This window comes from Cornus florida, unplaced genomic scaffold (assembly GCF_030987335.1).
Source record: "Cornus florida cultivar Cherokee Brave unplaced genomic scaffold, ASM3098733v1 CherokeeBrave_3.0.0_Hap2_Chr06, whole genome shotgun sequence".
In the NCBI taxonomy this organism is placed as follows: Eukaryota; Viridiplantae; Streptophyta; class Magnoliopsida; order Cornales; family Cornaceae; genus Cornus; species Cornus florida.
Genome location: NW_026775576.1, coordinates 94,348,778 through 94,366,945, shown reverse-complemented (window position 1 = coordinate 94,366,945; position 18,168 = coordinate 94,348,778). Strand labels below are relative to the sequence as shown.

At 36.3% G+C, this 18,168-nt stretch overlaps 1 protein-coding gene across 1 annotated transcript; it reads left to right on the top strand.

Moving 5' to 3' along the window:
- Nucleotides 1-5,847: 5,847 nt before the first annotated feature.
- Nucleotides 5,848-14,625, top strand: LOC132312995 (uncharacterized). The gene is made up of 2 exons (XM_059811593.1): nt 5,848-7,855; nt 14,281-14,625. The coding sequence occupies exon 1, from the start codon at nt 6,060-6,062 to the stop codon at nt 7,851-7,853; it is 1,794 nt and encodes a 597-aa protein (XP_059667576.1). The 5' UTR covers nt 5,848-6,059; the 3' UTR covers nt 7,854-7,855; nt 14,281-14,625.
- Nucleotides 14,626-18,168: the final 3,543 nt, after the last annotated feature.

Below are 18,168 nucleotides of genomic sequence, written 5' to 3'. Positions count from 1 at the left end.
AAGTAAAACAGCCTTCAGGTCATGGCAGATAAAGAGCTGAAGGCTATAGCAGATAAAGAGCATACCTTACTCTTTATCTGCCATGGCCTGAAGGCTGTTTTACTTTTAAGACTTTTTCTTAATTCACATGGTTGGTCACAGAATTCACAAGTATGGCCATGTGATGATTTGACTAAACTTTGTCATTACATATTTATCTTTATATGCCATAAATGAATACAATATATTTCATTGTAATGTGTGAATTGGACTATTAAAAGATAGATGGTACATATACAAAATCATCCCACTTTCTCATCTTATCTCTACTAGCTAGAGTATGCAGCATAAGTAACATGAACAACAAAACAACACTAAAAAAACGTAAATTAGGCTGATGTAGTAATTATATGCCAATTCTCAGAAAAACTTTTCTAATTTAATATATTGGATATCAACACCACCAAATGATTCAAATGCTTGGAACCATCCACAATTTTTATTAGTAACAGTGCATCATTTAGATATATAATTTCTATTACAATTCCAACGGGTTCCGCCAACAAACGCTCAATAAATGTTCCCTGTAATTTAGGGATGGATCCAATACCTGTACTCTAAACCATTAAATGAATAGAGGGACGTCACGAAGAGAACATTGATGAGTTTGTTCTCTGAAAGCCCATTAGATCAGGCCCATAAACATGAGAGGTGCTAGGGCTCGGACAAAGGAGGGAATAGCAATGAGATAGGTGCGCGGGTTCGGACAAGGGTTCTTCTTCTTGCATAGAAGCAGCGGCTGGTGGCAGAGTCGCCGGAGAAATGGCTGCTTTTGGCCGTCGGATGCTTTCCTGTCACAGACCACCATCACCAACGTTACTGAAACTATGGCCAAGAAGCTGTTGTCTGTGTCCGGTGGCGAGATTCTTCAAACCCTCCGGTAGTGTTGGTCTGACCCTTCACGGAATCAAATCCTTGTCATCGGTAAGATCAATGTCGTCATCGCTTGTAACGTCTGAACACCCGATTCAAGATATCATTAACAGTAATCACAAATGCACGGTGATGACCATACAAGACTACCAGAGTGATTTCTACAGGGACCTGGTAAAAAAAGAGAGTCTAAAATGCTTGGTTACACACACTGCATGTAGAACACTTGGTTGGATACTTGATAGTGGTTGTGCTAGGCATTTGACAGGTGATAGAACATTGTTTACCACATTTGAGGAAGTAGATTCAGGTGATTCTGTTGTTTTTGGTCATGGCAGAGGATCTAAAGTATCTGGTAGAGGTAAAATCAAATTTCCATTTGTTGGAGAGTTGGAAAATGTTCAGTATGTTGAGGGTTTACCACTCAATTTCTTGAGTGTTAGTGAGTTTTGTGGCGATGGTTTTCAAGTGAAGTTTACTAAACATGGTTGTTTTGTAATCAACAAACAGGGTGAGTGTGTTCTGAAGGGATTTAGAGGTCCTAATGATCTTTATGCAATATATTCAGATCCACTGTTTTTTATGGTACCTGCTGGCTTCTTGTTTGCTGAGGGCCAAGAAGAAGTGTCCTTTGTCAAACTTACTACTACTACAATGGAAGAGGAAGAGGACAATGACAATGACAATAGTACTACCAATGATGATGATTACTATGACTTGTTGAGTGTTGAAGGGAAGAAAATAGTATTGAAGAAGAAGATCCAGAAGAGTCATATTTGTCTTCCATCCGAAAGTGATGTCTCACCAGACGATGCCATCTGCTTTGGCTCCTCTCGTGGATGGTTGGCCTTTATCTACCCTCGCAATTCTTCCCTCTACCTCTACAACTCATTTTTCGATGCCCCCTACATCCTCCTCCCTTCTCTCATATCATCTCCACGCCAAAGTAGAAGATGCAGCAAAAATTCCTCCTCCTCTCCCTCCTCCTCCTCATCCTTTAATAATAATAATATTACTACGGAATACATGATTCCACAAAAGATTCCTGCTGTATCTTCTGAACATGGAAGTGAAGATTGCTTTAAAAAGTTTGTTTCTTCCTCACTCCCTCCATACATTGACAATTTTATAGTGATGACCATCCAAGGCTACCAGAGTCATCATCAGCTTGCTTTCTGCTGGATCTTTGACTCTTCATGGACTGCCTTAGACGGAACACTTGCTCCCTACAGGGACCTCATATACTTTGAAGAGCACGAACTATTTTATGCTTTGGGCTGTTGTGGTTTAGAAGCTTGGGATCTTTGCAATCCTGACTCTCCAAAGAGTACTTTCATAACTGAATCCATGCCTCCCACAATGAGTTTTGTCAATGAGGTGGTGGAATGCTGTTGTGCCAGTAGTTATCTAGTGGAGTCTTTAGGGGATCTGCTAATGGTTAATAGGTACTATTCTAAGGCTGTTTGTAGCAAGACCGTTGCATTTGAGGTGTATAAGCTGGACTTTGTTCGGAAGGATTGGGTATATGTGCCAAGCTTAGGCGATCGTGTATTGATTGTTGGTGCCAATCATGCAGTCTCTCTCTCGTCCCATGGTTTCCCTGGTTTGATCCCCAATTCCATTTACTTCACTGCCTATGACACTTCTATATCTAATGATTTGGGTTTCTTCAACTTGGAAGATAAAAGCATCTATCGGCGCCACTTGGGGAAGAAGAAGGTTAAATTTTCTCCTACTTGGATTGTACCTTAGCTATGATTCTAAGTGAGAAAAAGGTTGATATCATCCACCCATTTTGTTTAACCTTGGATTACTAATTAACCCAGTTAACTCTCACTTGTGCTTCACTGTTTTCCTCAATCTTTTATTCTCATGTATTAAGTAGAAGCTATTACAAGTAATAGTTACGGCGAGGGAACTACATGGTCGGTGTTGTCACCATATATAATATAATATACTATACTTTGTTGGTGCTGTGCGCAACTGTTTCCGTATAGTTTACGATTATGGTGATATTCAGAGCAAAGTCGATAACTAATTTAATTCTGTCATTGATTGCCTAAGTGTACATGGTTGCTTTGTTTTTTATTCTCCTTTTTCCTTTTCTCCCTTTTAGTTAGTTAGTTAGTTCTGAAGTTAAATTTATATAATTACAAAATTAGCACTTAATTATGTGACCATAATCCATTTTATAATTAATTGGATATTAAGATCCATATGAACCCCCTCTGTGTTTAAAGATTGAAATGAAGTCTGATTAATGTAGGATTGTAGGCCATGATAAGGTAGTCCTCATATTGTAATATCTCGTTGAAGTTCAAGTTACAGGTTATTAGGATTTGGTTGTAGATGCATTAGTCTTCCCGTCTTCTTGTTGCAGGATTCCCTTCTTCATGTAATTAACATTTAGGGTCAAAATAAAAGCTTAATTGGCTGATGAGTTCTTTGTAATCGTTTTTCCATTATTTTGACGAATTAATGTTGAAGCTTTTTGGGGTTTTGTTGTTGATTACCTACCCGGTGGTATTATGACCTTCCTCATCTCTCTATTCTTGAAATGGTACATGTAGCTCTAGTTGCTTAGTTTCATTTCATTAGGCAGGCATCTTGTACCAGTTTGCTTTAAAGTCATTCATTTAACCTAGAGGAGGCCTCATATCAGGATCATTAGCAATGGAAAATACTCTATTTTTGAGCTCCCTATAATTAATTACTGTTGTTTAATCTGTGTGTCTGGTCCATAAGTTCAGTTTTCCACGACTCAGACGGCTATTGGGGATTCTCAATCTGCTGTTGATGTTGTTCGTTGAGGAGGAGAAATTGGTCTAGGTCTTTTTATTTAAGTGACATGTTGGAATTTGTCTTGTTTAGTTTTGTAGCTCTGCAGGCAATGGCATGCATCAATTTAGAGTAACGAGTAGAATTTTGATCAGGCTGCAGTTGAGTGGGTCGATTATTGTTAAGCACCAACAAACATCTGATTAAGATTGCAGACTATCTTATACAATCCCACGATCATTCAATGGACGATAGTTTTGCGAGGAAGACAGGAAATTTTTCATTCAAAATAGCTTGGAATGTTTGTAGATCCCATGTTGCTAAGGTTCCTTGGTGCTCCCTTGTTTGGAATGGTTGCAGGCCTAAGAGGATCTCAATTTGTACTCTTTTAAGTATTGCATCATTCTTCTAATCCTTCTTTCTTTAATCTGAGAAGGAGAGGTTTACCGATTCCATCTATTTGTCATAATAGTATTTTTATCACCCCATTAACGGCCAATTGATGGGAGATCCTTATTTGCCCTTACGATAAAAGTTTTCAGAACCTATAGAGAATTATATGAGTTATATCTATATATGCATGCTATAGGGGTGTTAAATGCCCGCAAGCCCCCTACATTTGGTCTGAGAGAAACAGAAGACTCCATTCCATCAATGAATCTAAGTATGGAAGCTTGCTGATTTTATTGCTATATATTGATTTCTGTTTTCATTTATTAGTTTTTGTAGCTTCTAGCTCTTGAATTTTATTTTGTTTGACATGCATAACAAACAGAACAATGGTATGTAATGTAATGGTCGTGCCAGCTATAAAGACGAATTTTATATAATGTTAACAAGGAGAGTATATATATAAATTGATCCAATCCCCACACACAATATATATATATATATATATAAACACGCACACATTATCATGTGCTTTATCGTCCTTGCTCGAAGGGTGGTAAGGTTTTTATGATTATAGATCATATATATATTGACACCATACATAAAAATGTGGGTGCAAATATCTGCTTAGTTAGCACCCATGATCAAGATTGTTAATTGTAACTGTGTGCAGTTCTTGGATTCAACTGTTGATCTCATGAACAAATTATTTATTGATCGTCAAGTAAATCATATGTAGTCTTCTTGCAAACCAGAATATTTCAGTTTAAATATAGAATCAAATTCTGTTTAATTTCAAAATTCAAAAGTGAAATAATTCAAACTAAAACTTCAGATTATGGAAGCTTTTGTAAATCCACTGATTTCTTTTGTTTTTGCATTCAAGTCAGAGCAGGTCTTGCAGGTTCACCCAAATGTAAAATCCAGCATACTTAAAAATTAAAGAGAAAATAGTATGTGTGTCTATTCCAAAATAGTTATTTAACACCCCATATTCAGTTATTAACACAAAATATCTAAAAATTCCACTAATTTTTTAAAAAAATCATCATATCACCCTCATTTCGTTTGTTTGTCCTTAGAAAACTTTTAAATATTATATGATCAAAATGTTCATTCCCCGCTTTGAATTTGTGATCTACAATTCGTCAAGATAATCTCTCTTGTACTTTTCGGATATGCTACAAAATTGTTGGGATTGTAAAAAGGATATTGGACACCTTTTGCCCAATCACTAGTGATAAATTTAGCCCTCGAATTCTTGACTTCAAACTACTACTCTCTGTTAATCAAAATAAATGATTTTTCCCTGATACATACACTATACTATACTGTACAAGGGAAGAGAGAGAAGTCACAAATCACAATTACTAAAAGAACAATAATGAGTTTATTTTCTTGAAAACTACTTCTTAAGTTTGAAACCTTTTATTTTTTTATATTATTATTTTGACATGGGAATCTCGTAACTACTCGCTCTTTAAACTTGTAACTACCCGATAAACTCTTGGCTACTTACTCCAGCCCTACAATGTAAATAGTAGGATAAATCGAGAGTAATAATGAAAATAAGACGAATGTTTTATTTTATTATTGGATCACATAGGAGGGTGAGTAACTTCACCTTAATTACTCGGTGAATAACTAATTATTATCCTTTATTAAATCATCATTAATTACTCTTTTTGTTTCTGTGAGTCACAATTCCCAAATATCTATCAGGAGCATAATACATGCAATAATAGAATTTTAAAAAAAAAAATTAGCGCCAATTAAAAGAATTGGTTTTTCGATTCTCTACCAATTAAAAGAACTGATTTTCCGATCAAAAGAGAGAAGTCACTAGTCGCGAAGAGATCAATAGTTGTCAAGTTTGTTCTCATTAAACCAAGCCCATTAGATCAGGACCAGGCCCTCAGAAGAGCGATAAACATAGATAGGAGCTAGGGTTAGGGTTTGGACAAGGAGCCGGCGGAGAGATGGTTTCTTTTGTCAATCGGACGTTATGGCTACTACAATCACCTATGCAGCTGAAACTGTGGCCGAGAAGCTATTGTCTGAATCTGGCGGCCACATTCTTGAAAACCTCTGGTAGTGCTGGTCCGACTCTTCATGGAATCAAATCCTTGTCATCGGTGAGATCAATAACCATTCAAGGCTATCAGCAGAGTCGACAACTTGCTTTCTGCACGATCGGAGACCCTTCATGGACCGCCATACGAACAGGTTATTCCTACAGTAACCTCATAAAGAAAGATGGTCTAAAATGCTTGATGATGCACACTACACTTAGAGCACTTGGTGGCAGTTGCTGGCATTTTGATAGTGGTTCCTCTGTGCATGTGGCAAATGATAGAACATTGTTTGCAACGTTTGAGGAAGATTCTGATGATGAGTCTGTTAGTTTTGGTGATGGCGGTGAATGTAGAATACATGGTCGAGGTGAAATCAAATTTCCAGGTGTTGGTGAGTTGAAAAATGTTCTATGCGTTGAGGATTCAGATTCAAATTTATTGAGTATTAGTCAGATTTGTGATGATGGTTTTGAAGTGAATTTTACTCAACAGGGTTGTTTTGTAACCAACAAACAGGGTGAGTGTGTTCTGAAGGGGATTAGAACTTTTCGTGATATTTATGTAATACAGCCATATCCACTGTTTTTGATGGTACCTACTGGATTCTTGGTTGCTGAGGGCGAAGAAGAAGTGTCTCTTGTCCAGCTTACCACTGCTACAATGGAGGAGGAAGAGGAAGAGGAAGAGCTGGAGGTGGAACCAAAGGACGACAATAGTACTATTACTAATGATGTTTACTATGACTTGTTGACTATTGAAGGGAAGAAATTAGTATTGAAGAAGAAGATCAAGAAGGGTGATATTTGTCCTCCATGTGAAGGAGGGGACCTCCTTTCACCAGGCGATGCCATCTGCTTTGGCTCCTCTCTTGGTTGGTTGGCCTTTATCCACCCTGGCAATTGTTTGACCTACCTCTACAACCCATTAATCATCAACCCCTCTACCCCTTTCATCTCCCTCCCTCCTATCAAGAACCTTCCTTCTGAACACCTGAGTGAAGATTTCTTCAAAAAGATTGTTTCATCCTCACTCCCTCCGTATGACAAAAATAACAGTAAGGACTATTGGATAGTGATGGCTATCCAAGGCTACCAGAGTTATGAACTTGCTTTCTGCAGGATTGACCACCCTTCATGGACTGCCTTACACGGAACACTTGGTCCCTACAGGGACCTAGTATACTCTGTCGAGCACCAACTTTTTTTTGCTTTGGGCTGTTGTGGTTTAGAAGCTTGGGATTTTCGCAATCCTGCCTCTCCAACGAGTACTTTCATTACTGAATCCATGCCTCCCACAATGAGTTTGGTCAGTAAGGTGGTGGAATGCTGTTGTTCCAGAAGATATCTAGTGGAGTCTTCGGGGGATCTGTTAGTGGTTAATAGATACTCTTCTTCAGCTATTTGTAGCAAGACGGTTGCATTTGATGTGTATAAGCTGGACTTTGTTGGGAAGGAATGGGTATATCTGCCAAGCTTAGGTGATCGTGTAGTGTTTGTTGGTGCCAATCATGCTGAGTCTTTCTCGGTCTATGGTTTGTTCCCTGGGTTGATCCCCAATTCCATTTACTTCACTGCCTGTGACACTTCTATATCTAATGATTTGGGATTCTTCAACTTGGAAGATAAAAGCATCTATCGGCGCCACTTGGGGAAGAAGAAGGTTCAACCGTCTCCTACTTGGATGGTGCCTCAGCTGTGACTGTAAGTGAGGAAATTAAATGTTGATATCATCCACCCATTTTGTTTAACCCCGGGTTACATATTATCCCAATTAACTCTATGGTACTCAATCTCCTCAAATCTGTTTGTCTGGATTTGTGCTTCGCTGTTTTCCTTTTTGGTTCCCCTCAATCTCTTCTTCCCATGTGTTATTCTCTCTGTCTTGGCTCCATATATATAGTACACCTTTCTCTGTTGGCGCTGTATGCAAATATTTCCTTAAAGTTTACTCTTGAGAGCATATTCGGAGCAAGGTGATACTAATTTAATTCTGTCATTGATTGCCTCAATAAGTGTACATGTTTGCTTGGTTTTTTATTCTTCTTTTTCCTTTTTCCCTTTTAGTTAGTTAGTTCCGAAGTTGAATTTTTATATAATTACAAAGTTAGCAATTAATTATTTGACCATAATCCATTTATGATTAATTGGATTTTAAGATCCACATGAACCCTCTCTATGTTTAAATATAGAAATGAAGTCAGATTTATGTAGGATTGTAGGCCATGGTAAAGTAGCACGCTGATTTTAATATCTCCTTGAAGTTCAAAGTGCATGTTTTTAGGATTTGGTTGTAGATGTGCATAGTCTTTCCCTGTATTCTTGTTGCAGGAATCCCTTCTTTATGTAATTAACATTTAGGATCAAAATAAAAGCTTAATTGGTTGATGAGTTCTTTTTAATTGTCTTACCATTATTTTGACAGCTTAATGTTGCAGCTTTATGGGTTTTGTTTGTTGATTTCCTATCCGGTAGTATTATCACCTACCTCATCTCTCTGTTCTTGAAATGGTGCATGTAGCTCTAGTTTGCTTAGTTTCATTTCATTAGGCAGGCATCTTGTACCACCTAGCCTTAAAAATCATTCATTTAACCTATAGGAGGCCTAATATCAGGATCATTAGCGATAGAAAATACTCTTTTTTTGAGCTCTTTATCATTTACTGTTGTTTAATCAGTGTGTCTGTTCCATAAGTTCACCTTTCCATACGACTCAGATGAATGGCTGTTGGGAATTCTCCATCTTCTGTTGTTCTTCGAGGAGGAGGAGAAAAAGGTCTACGTCTTTTTATTCAAGTGCCATGTTGATTTTTGACTTGTTTAGCTCTGTAGCTCAGCAGGCAATGGCATGCATCAATTTAGAGTGATGAGTAGAATTTGATCCGGCTGCAGTTGAGTGGGTTGATTCTTGTTAAGCACCAACAAACATCATATAAGTTGAGCTAGTTGACCTCAACTTAACCATCCTTAACCCTGGTTGAGAGAGGGAAGGCATTATTATAACCCACAAACAATGCACGATCAGCATTCCACAGATTCCCACTCATTCACATTGAAATTCAACTTATAAACAAAAAATGCCTTGGTCTGCTGAAAGTGAAACTCCTCTAATATTTGTTCCTCCTCGGGAAAATTAGACACTTATTTTATCGAAAAATCTGTAAAGCTGCAGAAGATCCCCAGACAACTCTACCAAATATTTTACATGAATTGAAGAGTTCGCAGACAAATATTCTTTCTGTTCTGCTGAATAAAGAAGGTGGGGTCGATGACTGCATGTTTAGGAGGACAAGAATGATCTACCTTTGCTGTTTCTGAAGTCTTAAAGCCATGTTGCAAAAATCACATTTTAGAAAGCACAGTGGATAATCTATATTCTATATATTGTTTTAATTCATCATCATCATGAAATATATTGTTTTAATATATAATATATATGTTATTTTAATTAACATGTGACATTCCCATTATCAAATTTGTTAGTTTCTTGTGTCATAGAAGACATTGGAGCTTATTATCAATTTTTTTTTTTTAACATTGATGTGTAAACATTTTTCTTAAGTCCAAGTTTGATGGGATGAATTTTCTTGTTTTATTAGATAATATACATACATATATATATATATATTGTATTAATTGACGTGTGATATTCCGGTTATCAAATTTTGTTAGGTTTTTTTGAGTCATTGAAGACAATGGAACTTATTATCAATTATTTTTGTTGAACATTGATGTTTAAACATTTTTCTTAAGTCCAAGTTTGATGGGATGGATTTTCTTGTTTTAATAGATAATCTATATATTGTTTTAATTGACATGTGATATTCCCATTATCAATTTATTGAGTTTTTTTGAGTCATAGAAGACATTGGAACTTGTTATCAATTATTTTTGTTGAGCATTGATGTTTAAACATTTTTCTTAAGTCCATGTTTGATGGGATGGTTTTTCTTGATCCTAGAGGTCACTCCACTGTTGAGCATCAAGCTTGTGGAGCTCCCTAGGTGGTCCCAACCTAGGCAGGCATGAGATACGTCCGGATGTATGCCCATGGAGGCATTCATGCATGTGCAGCTCCCTAGGCAGTCCCAACCTAGGCAGGCATGAGATACGTCTGGGTGTATGCCCATGGAGGCATTCATGCCATGTGCAAGGACTGACTCCTCCTCCTCTTCTCCTCATTTTTTTTTTTTTTTAACTCCCTTCTCCTCCCTTTTACTATCTCTTACTTCTTTAGGGACTTATCTTTTCTATATTTCTCTGATTTCTCAAATATGTACCTTAACCTATCTACTCTCTTAAATTTCTCTAACCTATCCGCTCTCTTCAATATCTAATCTTTTTCTCTGTCCTCTTTTCTTCTCTTTCCTGTGTTGAATTATTTCTCTGGTATACTATTATCTTCCTCTGTTTTTATTATATGAATTGTCTTAAACATAAACTAGGGTAAATACAGATATACTGAAAATGAGTCCCTGGAGGTAATTGGTGCAGTTTGTCCCCAAACATATTGTATATGTATATACATATATATATATATATTTATAAGTAACCCAAACATATTGTATATGGAAATAGATGCTATAAATTAGGTACATAAGGGAGTATGCAAAACAATTTGCAGTTCAAAAATTATGAAGATGCTGGCCAGAGACCTAGATTGTCTTGTTTGAATTATTTTTACGGAGCATGCGGAGTAGTTTTCTGGTCCTCATGACATTGCTCATTGTATTATTTATGTGCTGAAGAATAATATTATTTGCATTCGACTTTCACTTCGTAGCACTTCACCGGAGTTCTGTTATATTAAGTTCATTTTTTATTGAGCATGTAATTTTCTGTTCCTTGTTTTGTGCTTTCATTCATGTTTTCTCAAGTAGAAAACTTATTGTTTTTAGTATATTTCATATACTTCTAAATTAACTCATAAGGTGGTTTTCTCTCTCTCTCTCTCTATATATATATATACACACGATCACTGAATCTGATCCAGAGAGATGCCACTGTTATTGTTTCAAAATGATTTATCGTTTGGATAAGAACTTCTTCTTATGATACCATAACTCATAGAACTGCATCATTCCTATTTGAAATATTCAATTTTCTCACTTTAGTTTGACAGCTTTTTAACTTCTCTTCAGTTAAACCGCTTAGATAGTCGATCTGTCTTTTTCGGAGTGGGTGAACCCCAAAAAATGCTTCCTTGAAAAATCACTTCTGCTTGTGCAGATTGTTCGAATTGGGATGTGTAGATTTTTATTCTATTTAGATATTGGGAAAAAAGAGAGACAGGTTTAAGGACTGGTATATCACTTCTAGGACGGGATCGTGATAGGGAAGCCATATCCGGAACCTTCACCCATGCCATCCATTTTTTTTTTTTTTTTTTCTTTCATATATAGTCTGATGTATTTCTTAAGACTTAAGTGTATTCTGTAACATTATAGTAATTCTTGCAATCTGAAAACAAAATCAATGGCGATAGAAAATTATTTTTTTCGAGCTGTCTATAATTTACTGTTGTTTAATCAGTGTGTCTTCTCCATAAGAAAGTTCACTTTCCCATTTGACTCCGACAAATTGGAGTTGGGGATTCTCCATCTGCTGTTGTTCTTCGAGGAGGAGGAGGAGAAAAAGTTCTAGGTCTTTTTATTCAAGTGCAATGTTGGAATTTGAATTGTTTAGCTTTGTAGCTCACCAGATATGGTATGCGTCAATTTAGAGTGATGAGTAGCATTTGATCAGGCTGCAGTTGAGTGGGTTGATTCTTGTTAAGCACCAACAAACATCCTTTAAGTTGACCTAGTTGATCTCAACTTAACCATCCTTCACTCTGGTTGAGAGAGAGAAGTCATGTTATAACCCACAAACACTGCACGAATCATTCCACAGATTCCCACTCATTCACATTGAAATTCAACTTATAAACAAAAGTTGCCTTGGCCCACTGAAAGTGAAACTCCTTCAATATTTGTTCCTCCTATCTTATCGAAAAACCTGTAAAGCTGCAGGTAACTGGAGGTAACTGGTGCAGTAGTTTGTCCCCAAACATATTGTGTATGGAAATAGATGCTATAAATTCGGTACATAGAGTATGGAAAACGATTTGCAGTTCATGAATTATGAAGATGCTGGCCAGAGAGTCAGAGACCTAGTTTGTCTTGTTTGAATTATTTGTATGGAGCATGTGGAGTAGTTTTCTGGTCCCCATGATGTTGCTCATTATACTGTTTATGTGCTGAAGAATAATATTATTTGCATTCGACTTTCAGTGCCTAGCACTTCACTTGTGTTCTGTTATATTAACTTCATTTTTTGTTGAGCATGTTTTATGCTTTCATTCTTGTTTGCTCAAATAGAAAACTTATTGTTTTAAGTATATTTCATATAATAAATTAATTAACTCATAAGGTGGATTTCTTACTCTCTCTCTCATTATATATATATACACAGAGTCACTGACTGTGATCCAGAGAGATGCCACTGTTATTGAATTTGGGTACTAATATAGGTACTAAAGGAGGACATCCAAAATGATGTATAATTTGGATACTACTTCTTATGATACTATATCTCATAGAATTGCATAATTACTAATTTAAATATATAATTTTCTCACTTTAGTTTGACAACTTTTTAACTTCAGTTGAACCGCTTTGATAGTCGTTCTATCTTCTTCGGATTGATTGATCCCCCAAAAAAATGCTTCCTTGAAAAACTACGTCTGTTTGTGCAGATTGTTCATATCAGGATGTGCAGATTTTTATTGTATTTATATATTGAAAAAGAAGAATACAGGTTTAGTGGTTTCTCTCTTCTAGGATGGGGTTGTGATAGGGAAACCATATCCGTAACCTTCACCCCTGCCATCCAATTTCTTTTTTTCATATCCAGTCTGATGTCTTTCTCAAGACTCAAGTGTATTTTGTAACATTGTAGTAATTCTCTCAAATATGCACTTTTATTTTTATTTTATTGTTTTATTTTTATGAATGTTATGTTAGGTATAGAACATGGCAGGGCTATATTGTCATAATTCACAACTATTTGTTCTTGCAAATTATAATTGTCATGCATATTTCTGGCACTTGTCAGTACACACTCTGTTTGTCAAAATATTTGGAGCATGATGCTCAACTTTGGTTTTGTATATATTTCTGTTCTGGATCTTAAAGTTTATTCCTGCTCTTCATATGCAAAAGTTTGGCCCATTAGTATTGACTTGAAATTTATGGAACCAGTCGGACGTGAACTCAAATCGATTGTGATGGTAAAACTACAGTTTTAGACTTCCACATTAGTTTTACATTGTTATTTTTGAAATAAATGTTTTTCTACAGGGAAAAGTAAGTCCCATTTTTTGTGATTTTTAAACCAATGGAATTCATAATTGGGATTGGCTGACTGAAAAAGACACCATCATTGGGATTAGCGTTAGAAAAAAAGAAAGAAAGAGAAGAGTTTTTTTAAATTTATTTTTGTAAAAAAAAAAAAAAAATTAAGGAAAGAAAGACGAGAGTTTACTACTACACTTTTTGCATTATTTTAATTAGGGTCTTCTAAAATGCCTACAAGTAATTTGTGGAAGGATTTGCAAATTTGGCCTTGGAATGGCATTCATGAAATGTCTTCTCATCATTTGTTATTAAATCATGAAGGCAGGCTTTGCTGGAATGGATCCCAAGTTTCCTCAACTGCTTTGCCCAATTTATTCTTTTCACGTCTTTTTTCCTAATTTCCCCCTGTTTCTCTCATCATTGTCTACATGTATAGTTTTCATATTTTTGTATATAAAATAAAAAAAGAATTCGTTAATTTTCTTTTCTCTATGCACAGTGAAAGTGTTTATTGTATATTTTTCTATTTCAATTTTACAGGCTATTTCTTGATGAAATGGTAAAATTCAGGTTGTCAAGTATGACTATATGAGAACTTAAGTTTAAATTTAAGGACAGCCAAGTCATTGGAACAATGAGGTGTCCTACTTGCATGTTTTACTGTTGCTTTTTATACTTTGGTAAGGTTTATGATTATAGATCATATATGGATGCCATACATAAAAATGTGAGTGCAAATATGTGCTTAGCACCCTGTGCTGATGAAGATTGCTAATTGTTACTCGTGTGCAGGTCATGGATTCAGCTGTTGATCTTATGAACAAATCATTTACTGATCGTTAGGATTCGGGTTTTCTGTTTACTAAGTTGCCAAGCAGCGGTATTTTGGAGTTGCTACCGATATGTACATATACTACTTCCTTGGAGCAGAGCCTAGCTGAGTGACATGACTGTAGAGGATTCTCTGTTGGTGTTGATCTTTTTGTTATGCAGCCTTCATAGTCTAAATTCTGGGAAACAAACTGGAGAATTGTGTCCTTGAATGAAAGGTTCTTTTATTTAAAATGTTCTTCAGTCTCCAAAATTGTTGTGGATCTTGTAATATAGGTAAGCATTCTGTCACATGTTTTTCCCTAACTGTTCTTGTTCTGTTTCCCAATCAAGTGAATCACATGTAGTCTTCTTGCAAACCAGAATATTCCTGTTTAATTATAGAATCAGATAGTGTTTGTTGAAAGTAAGGTGGTATACTGGTATTGGAACAAAACAATCCAGGAAAAGGAAGATTGAGTTTTGCTGATGGCAAGAACAATGGCATGATTGTTTATTTGAAGATTGCATAATGAAACAGAGGGAATAGTTTTGTTTAGAATTAGGCCATTCATGGCAAGTGTTCAATTGTCATTCACTGTAACTGTTCGGTGTGAGTATCGCTACTCATGAGAAAATAATTTTTCAATATTCGTTTAAATATGGATTTACTAAAATGAGTCTGAACAACATAGATGTAAATTTTTATAATTTTTGGAGGGTGCACATGTTTAAATTGTATTTTGAAATTAATTATGTAAAGGAATCTATATTTTATAAATTTTAAAAAAAATTGAGCACTTCCACACTGTTCCGCCAGTGAGAAGCATTCAGGAGTTAGAATGGCAATGGGTCGGGTGTGGAGCGGGTTTGCTTAAAATTCATACCTGCCCTATTTGATTATAAATAAATTCATACTCGATTCATACCCGCGAAGAATTTAAAGTTTATAGTTCATACTCGCCTCATTAAGAGATGAGTATACTTGTGTCCGTCTAGCCCCATTTCATTTTATTTTTTATTTTTTGTTATTTATATAAATAAATTGATAAAATCTATAAATTCTAACAATGTAAATACATAATAGATGATATATATATATATATATATATATATATATATATGAACACAATAATATATTAATATCTATACATCTAAATATATATAAAATTTAAAAAAAAAAAAATAAAAGTATAAAGGATGGGCAGGTGTTTCTCAAAACTCGTATTTGTCTCATCAGAGACTGAGTCATGATTTTATGTTAGGGGGCACGATGCAAAATATATATAACATAACAAATATAAAATATAAAAAAAGAAAAAAATTATTCAAATATGCACATTAAAAAGAAGAATTTTAAGAAGTAGAAGTAGAAGTAGAAGTAGAAATAGAAAAAGAAAAAGGAAAGAAAAATAAGAAAACATTCAAAGGAAAAAGTTAAGAATTAAATTGAGGAAGAAAAATTTAACTTTTTCTTTTAAAAAAATTTAAGAAAATTTAAAGAGTAAAATAGGAAATAAAGATAGAATTTTAGAAATTACAAAATTTAGGATTATTGTATAATTTTTTTTCATACATATGAACAATTTTTTAAAAAATAACGCCTATATTATAAAGGGCGAAGCTGGCCGGCCATGCTCGTATCTTGTAATCCGAGATAAATTTAAAATATAAATTCATACTGGCCTTACCTTATAAAGGGTTCGCAAACCCGTATTAAGACGAACTTCCCGAATGTACAAATTGCCATTAATTTGCTTTCGAACATGAGGTGCAACATTGTTGGGACTTACCCTTCAAAAAAAAAAAAAAAAAAAACATTGTTGGGACTTTTTGCAGTGGACACTTATTGTCCGAACTCCAACTCAAGCTTTTCGTCACTGCTCATCGTATATTAAAAAAACCTCCCTGGTACATTGATTTTCCCTGGTACATTATACGCAGTGCTATACAGTACTTGGAAGAGAGGGATGTCATGAAGAGAGCACTGATGAGCTTGTTCTCTGAAAGCCCATTAGATGAGGCCCACATAGATAGGTGCTAGGGCTCGGACAATGGAGGGAGTAGCGACGAGATAGGCGCAACTGCTAGGGTTTGGGCAAGGGTTGTTCTTGCATAGAAGCAGCGGCTGGTGGAAGAGTCGCTGGAGAGATGGCTGCTTTTGTCCGTAGGTCGCTGGCGAGATTCTTCAAACCCTCCGGTAGTGTTGGTCTGACTCTTCGTGGAATGAAATCCTTCCCATCGGCGAGATCAATGTCATCATCGTCTGAACCCCTAATTGAAGATAATCGCCAAGGGTCTGCCATACGAGCAGGTGGTTTCTACAGGGACCTGGTAAAAAAAGAGAGTCTAAAATGCTTGGTCACACACACTGATCGTGGAACACTTGGTTGGTTACTTGATAGTGGTTGCTCTAGGCATATGACAGGTGATAGGACATTGTTTACCACATTTGAGGAAGTAGATTCAGGTAATTCTGTTATTTTTGGTCATGGCAGAGAATCTAAAATATCTGGTAAAGGTAAAATCAAATTTCCGCGTGTTGGAGAGTTGGAAAATGTTCAGTATGTTGAGGGTTTACCTGGAAATATCTTGAGTGTTAGTGAGTTTTGTGACGATGATTTTCAAGTGAAGTTTAATAAATATGGTTGTTTTGTAATCAACAAACAGGATGAGTGTGTTCTGAAGGGACTTAGAACTCGTTATAATCTTTATGTAATATATTCAGATCCACTGTTTTTGATGGTACCTGCTGGCTTCTTGGTTGCTGAGGGCGAAGAAGAAGTGTCCTTTGTCAAGCTTACTACTGCTACAATGGAGGAGGAGGAGGAGGAAGAAGACGAGGACAATGACAATCGTACTACCATTGATGATGATTACTATGACTTGTTGAGTGTTGAAGGGAAGAAATTAGTATTGAAGGAGAAGATCAAGAAGAGTACTATTTGTCCTGAAAGGGGCCTCTCACCAAACGATGCCATTTGCTTTGGCTCCTCTCTTGGTTGTTTGGCCTTTATCCACCCTCACAATTGTACCTACCTCTACAACCCCTTCTCCTACCTCTGGTATCTCCCCCTCCCTCCTATCAAGACCCTTTCTTCTTTTATATCATCACCATGCCCAAGTAGAAGATGCAGCAAAAATTCCTCCTCCTCCTCTTCCTTTTTTAATAATAATAATAATAATATTCCTACCGACTACATGATTCCTCAGGAGATTTCAGCCGTATCCTCTGAACACCGAAGTGAAGATCTCTTTAAAAAGATTGTTTCTTCCTCACTCCCTCCATTTTACAACAAGAACATTAATGACAATTGGACGGTGATGACCATCCAAGGCTACCAGAGTCATGAGCTTGCTTTCTGCAGGGTTGGCGGCCCTTCATGGACTGCCTTAAACGGAACACTTGATCCTTACGGGGACATAGTATACTTTAGTGAGCACAAACTTTTTTATGCTTTGGGCTGTTGTGGTTTAGAAGCTTGGGATCTTTGCGATCCTGCCTCTCCGAAGAGTACTTTCATAACTGAATCCATGCCTCCCACAATGAGTTTTGTCAATGAGGTGGTGGAATGTTGTTGTGCCAGAAGGTATCTAGTGGTGTCTTCAGGGGATCTGCTAATGGTTAATAGGTACTATTCTAAGGCTGTTGGTAGCAAGACCATTGCATTTGATGTGTATAAACTCGACTTTGTTGGGAAGGATTGGGAATATGTGCCAAGCTTAGGCAATCGTGTATTGTCTGTTGGTGCCAATCATGCTGCGTCTCTCTCGGTCCATGATTTCCCTCAGTTGATCCCCAATTCCATTTACTTCACTGCCTACGATCCTTCTATATCTAATGATTTGGGGTTCTTCAACTTGGAAGAT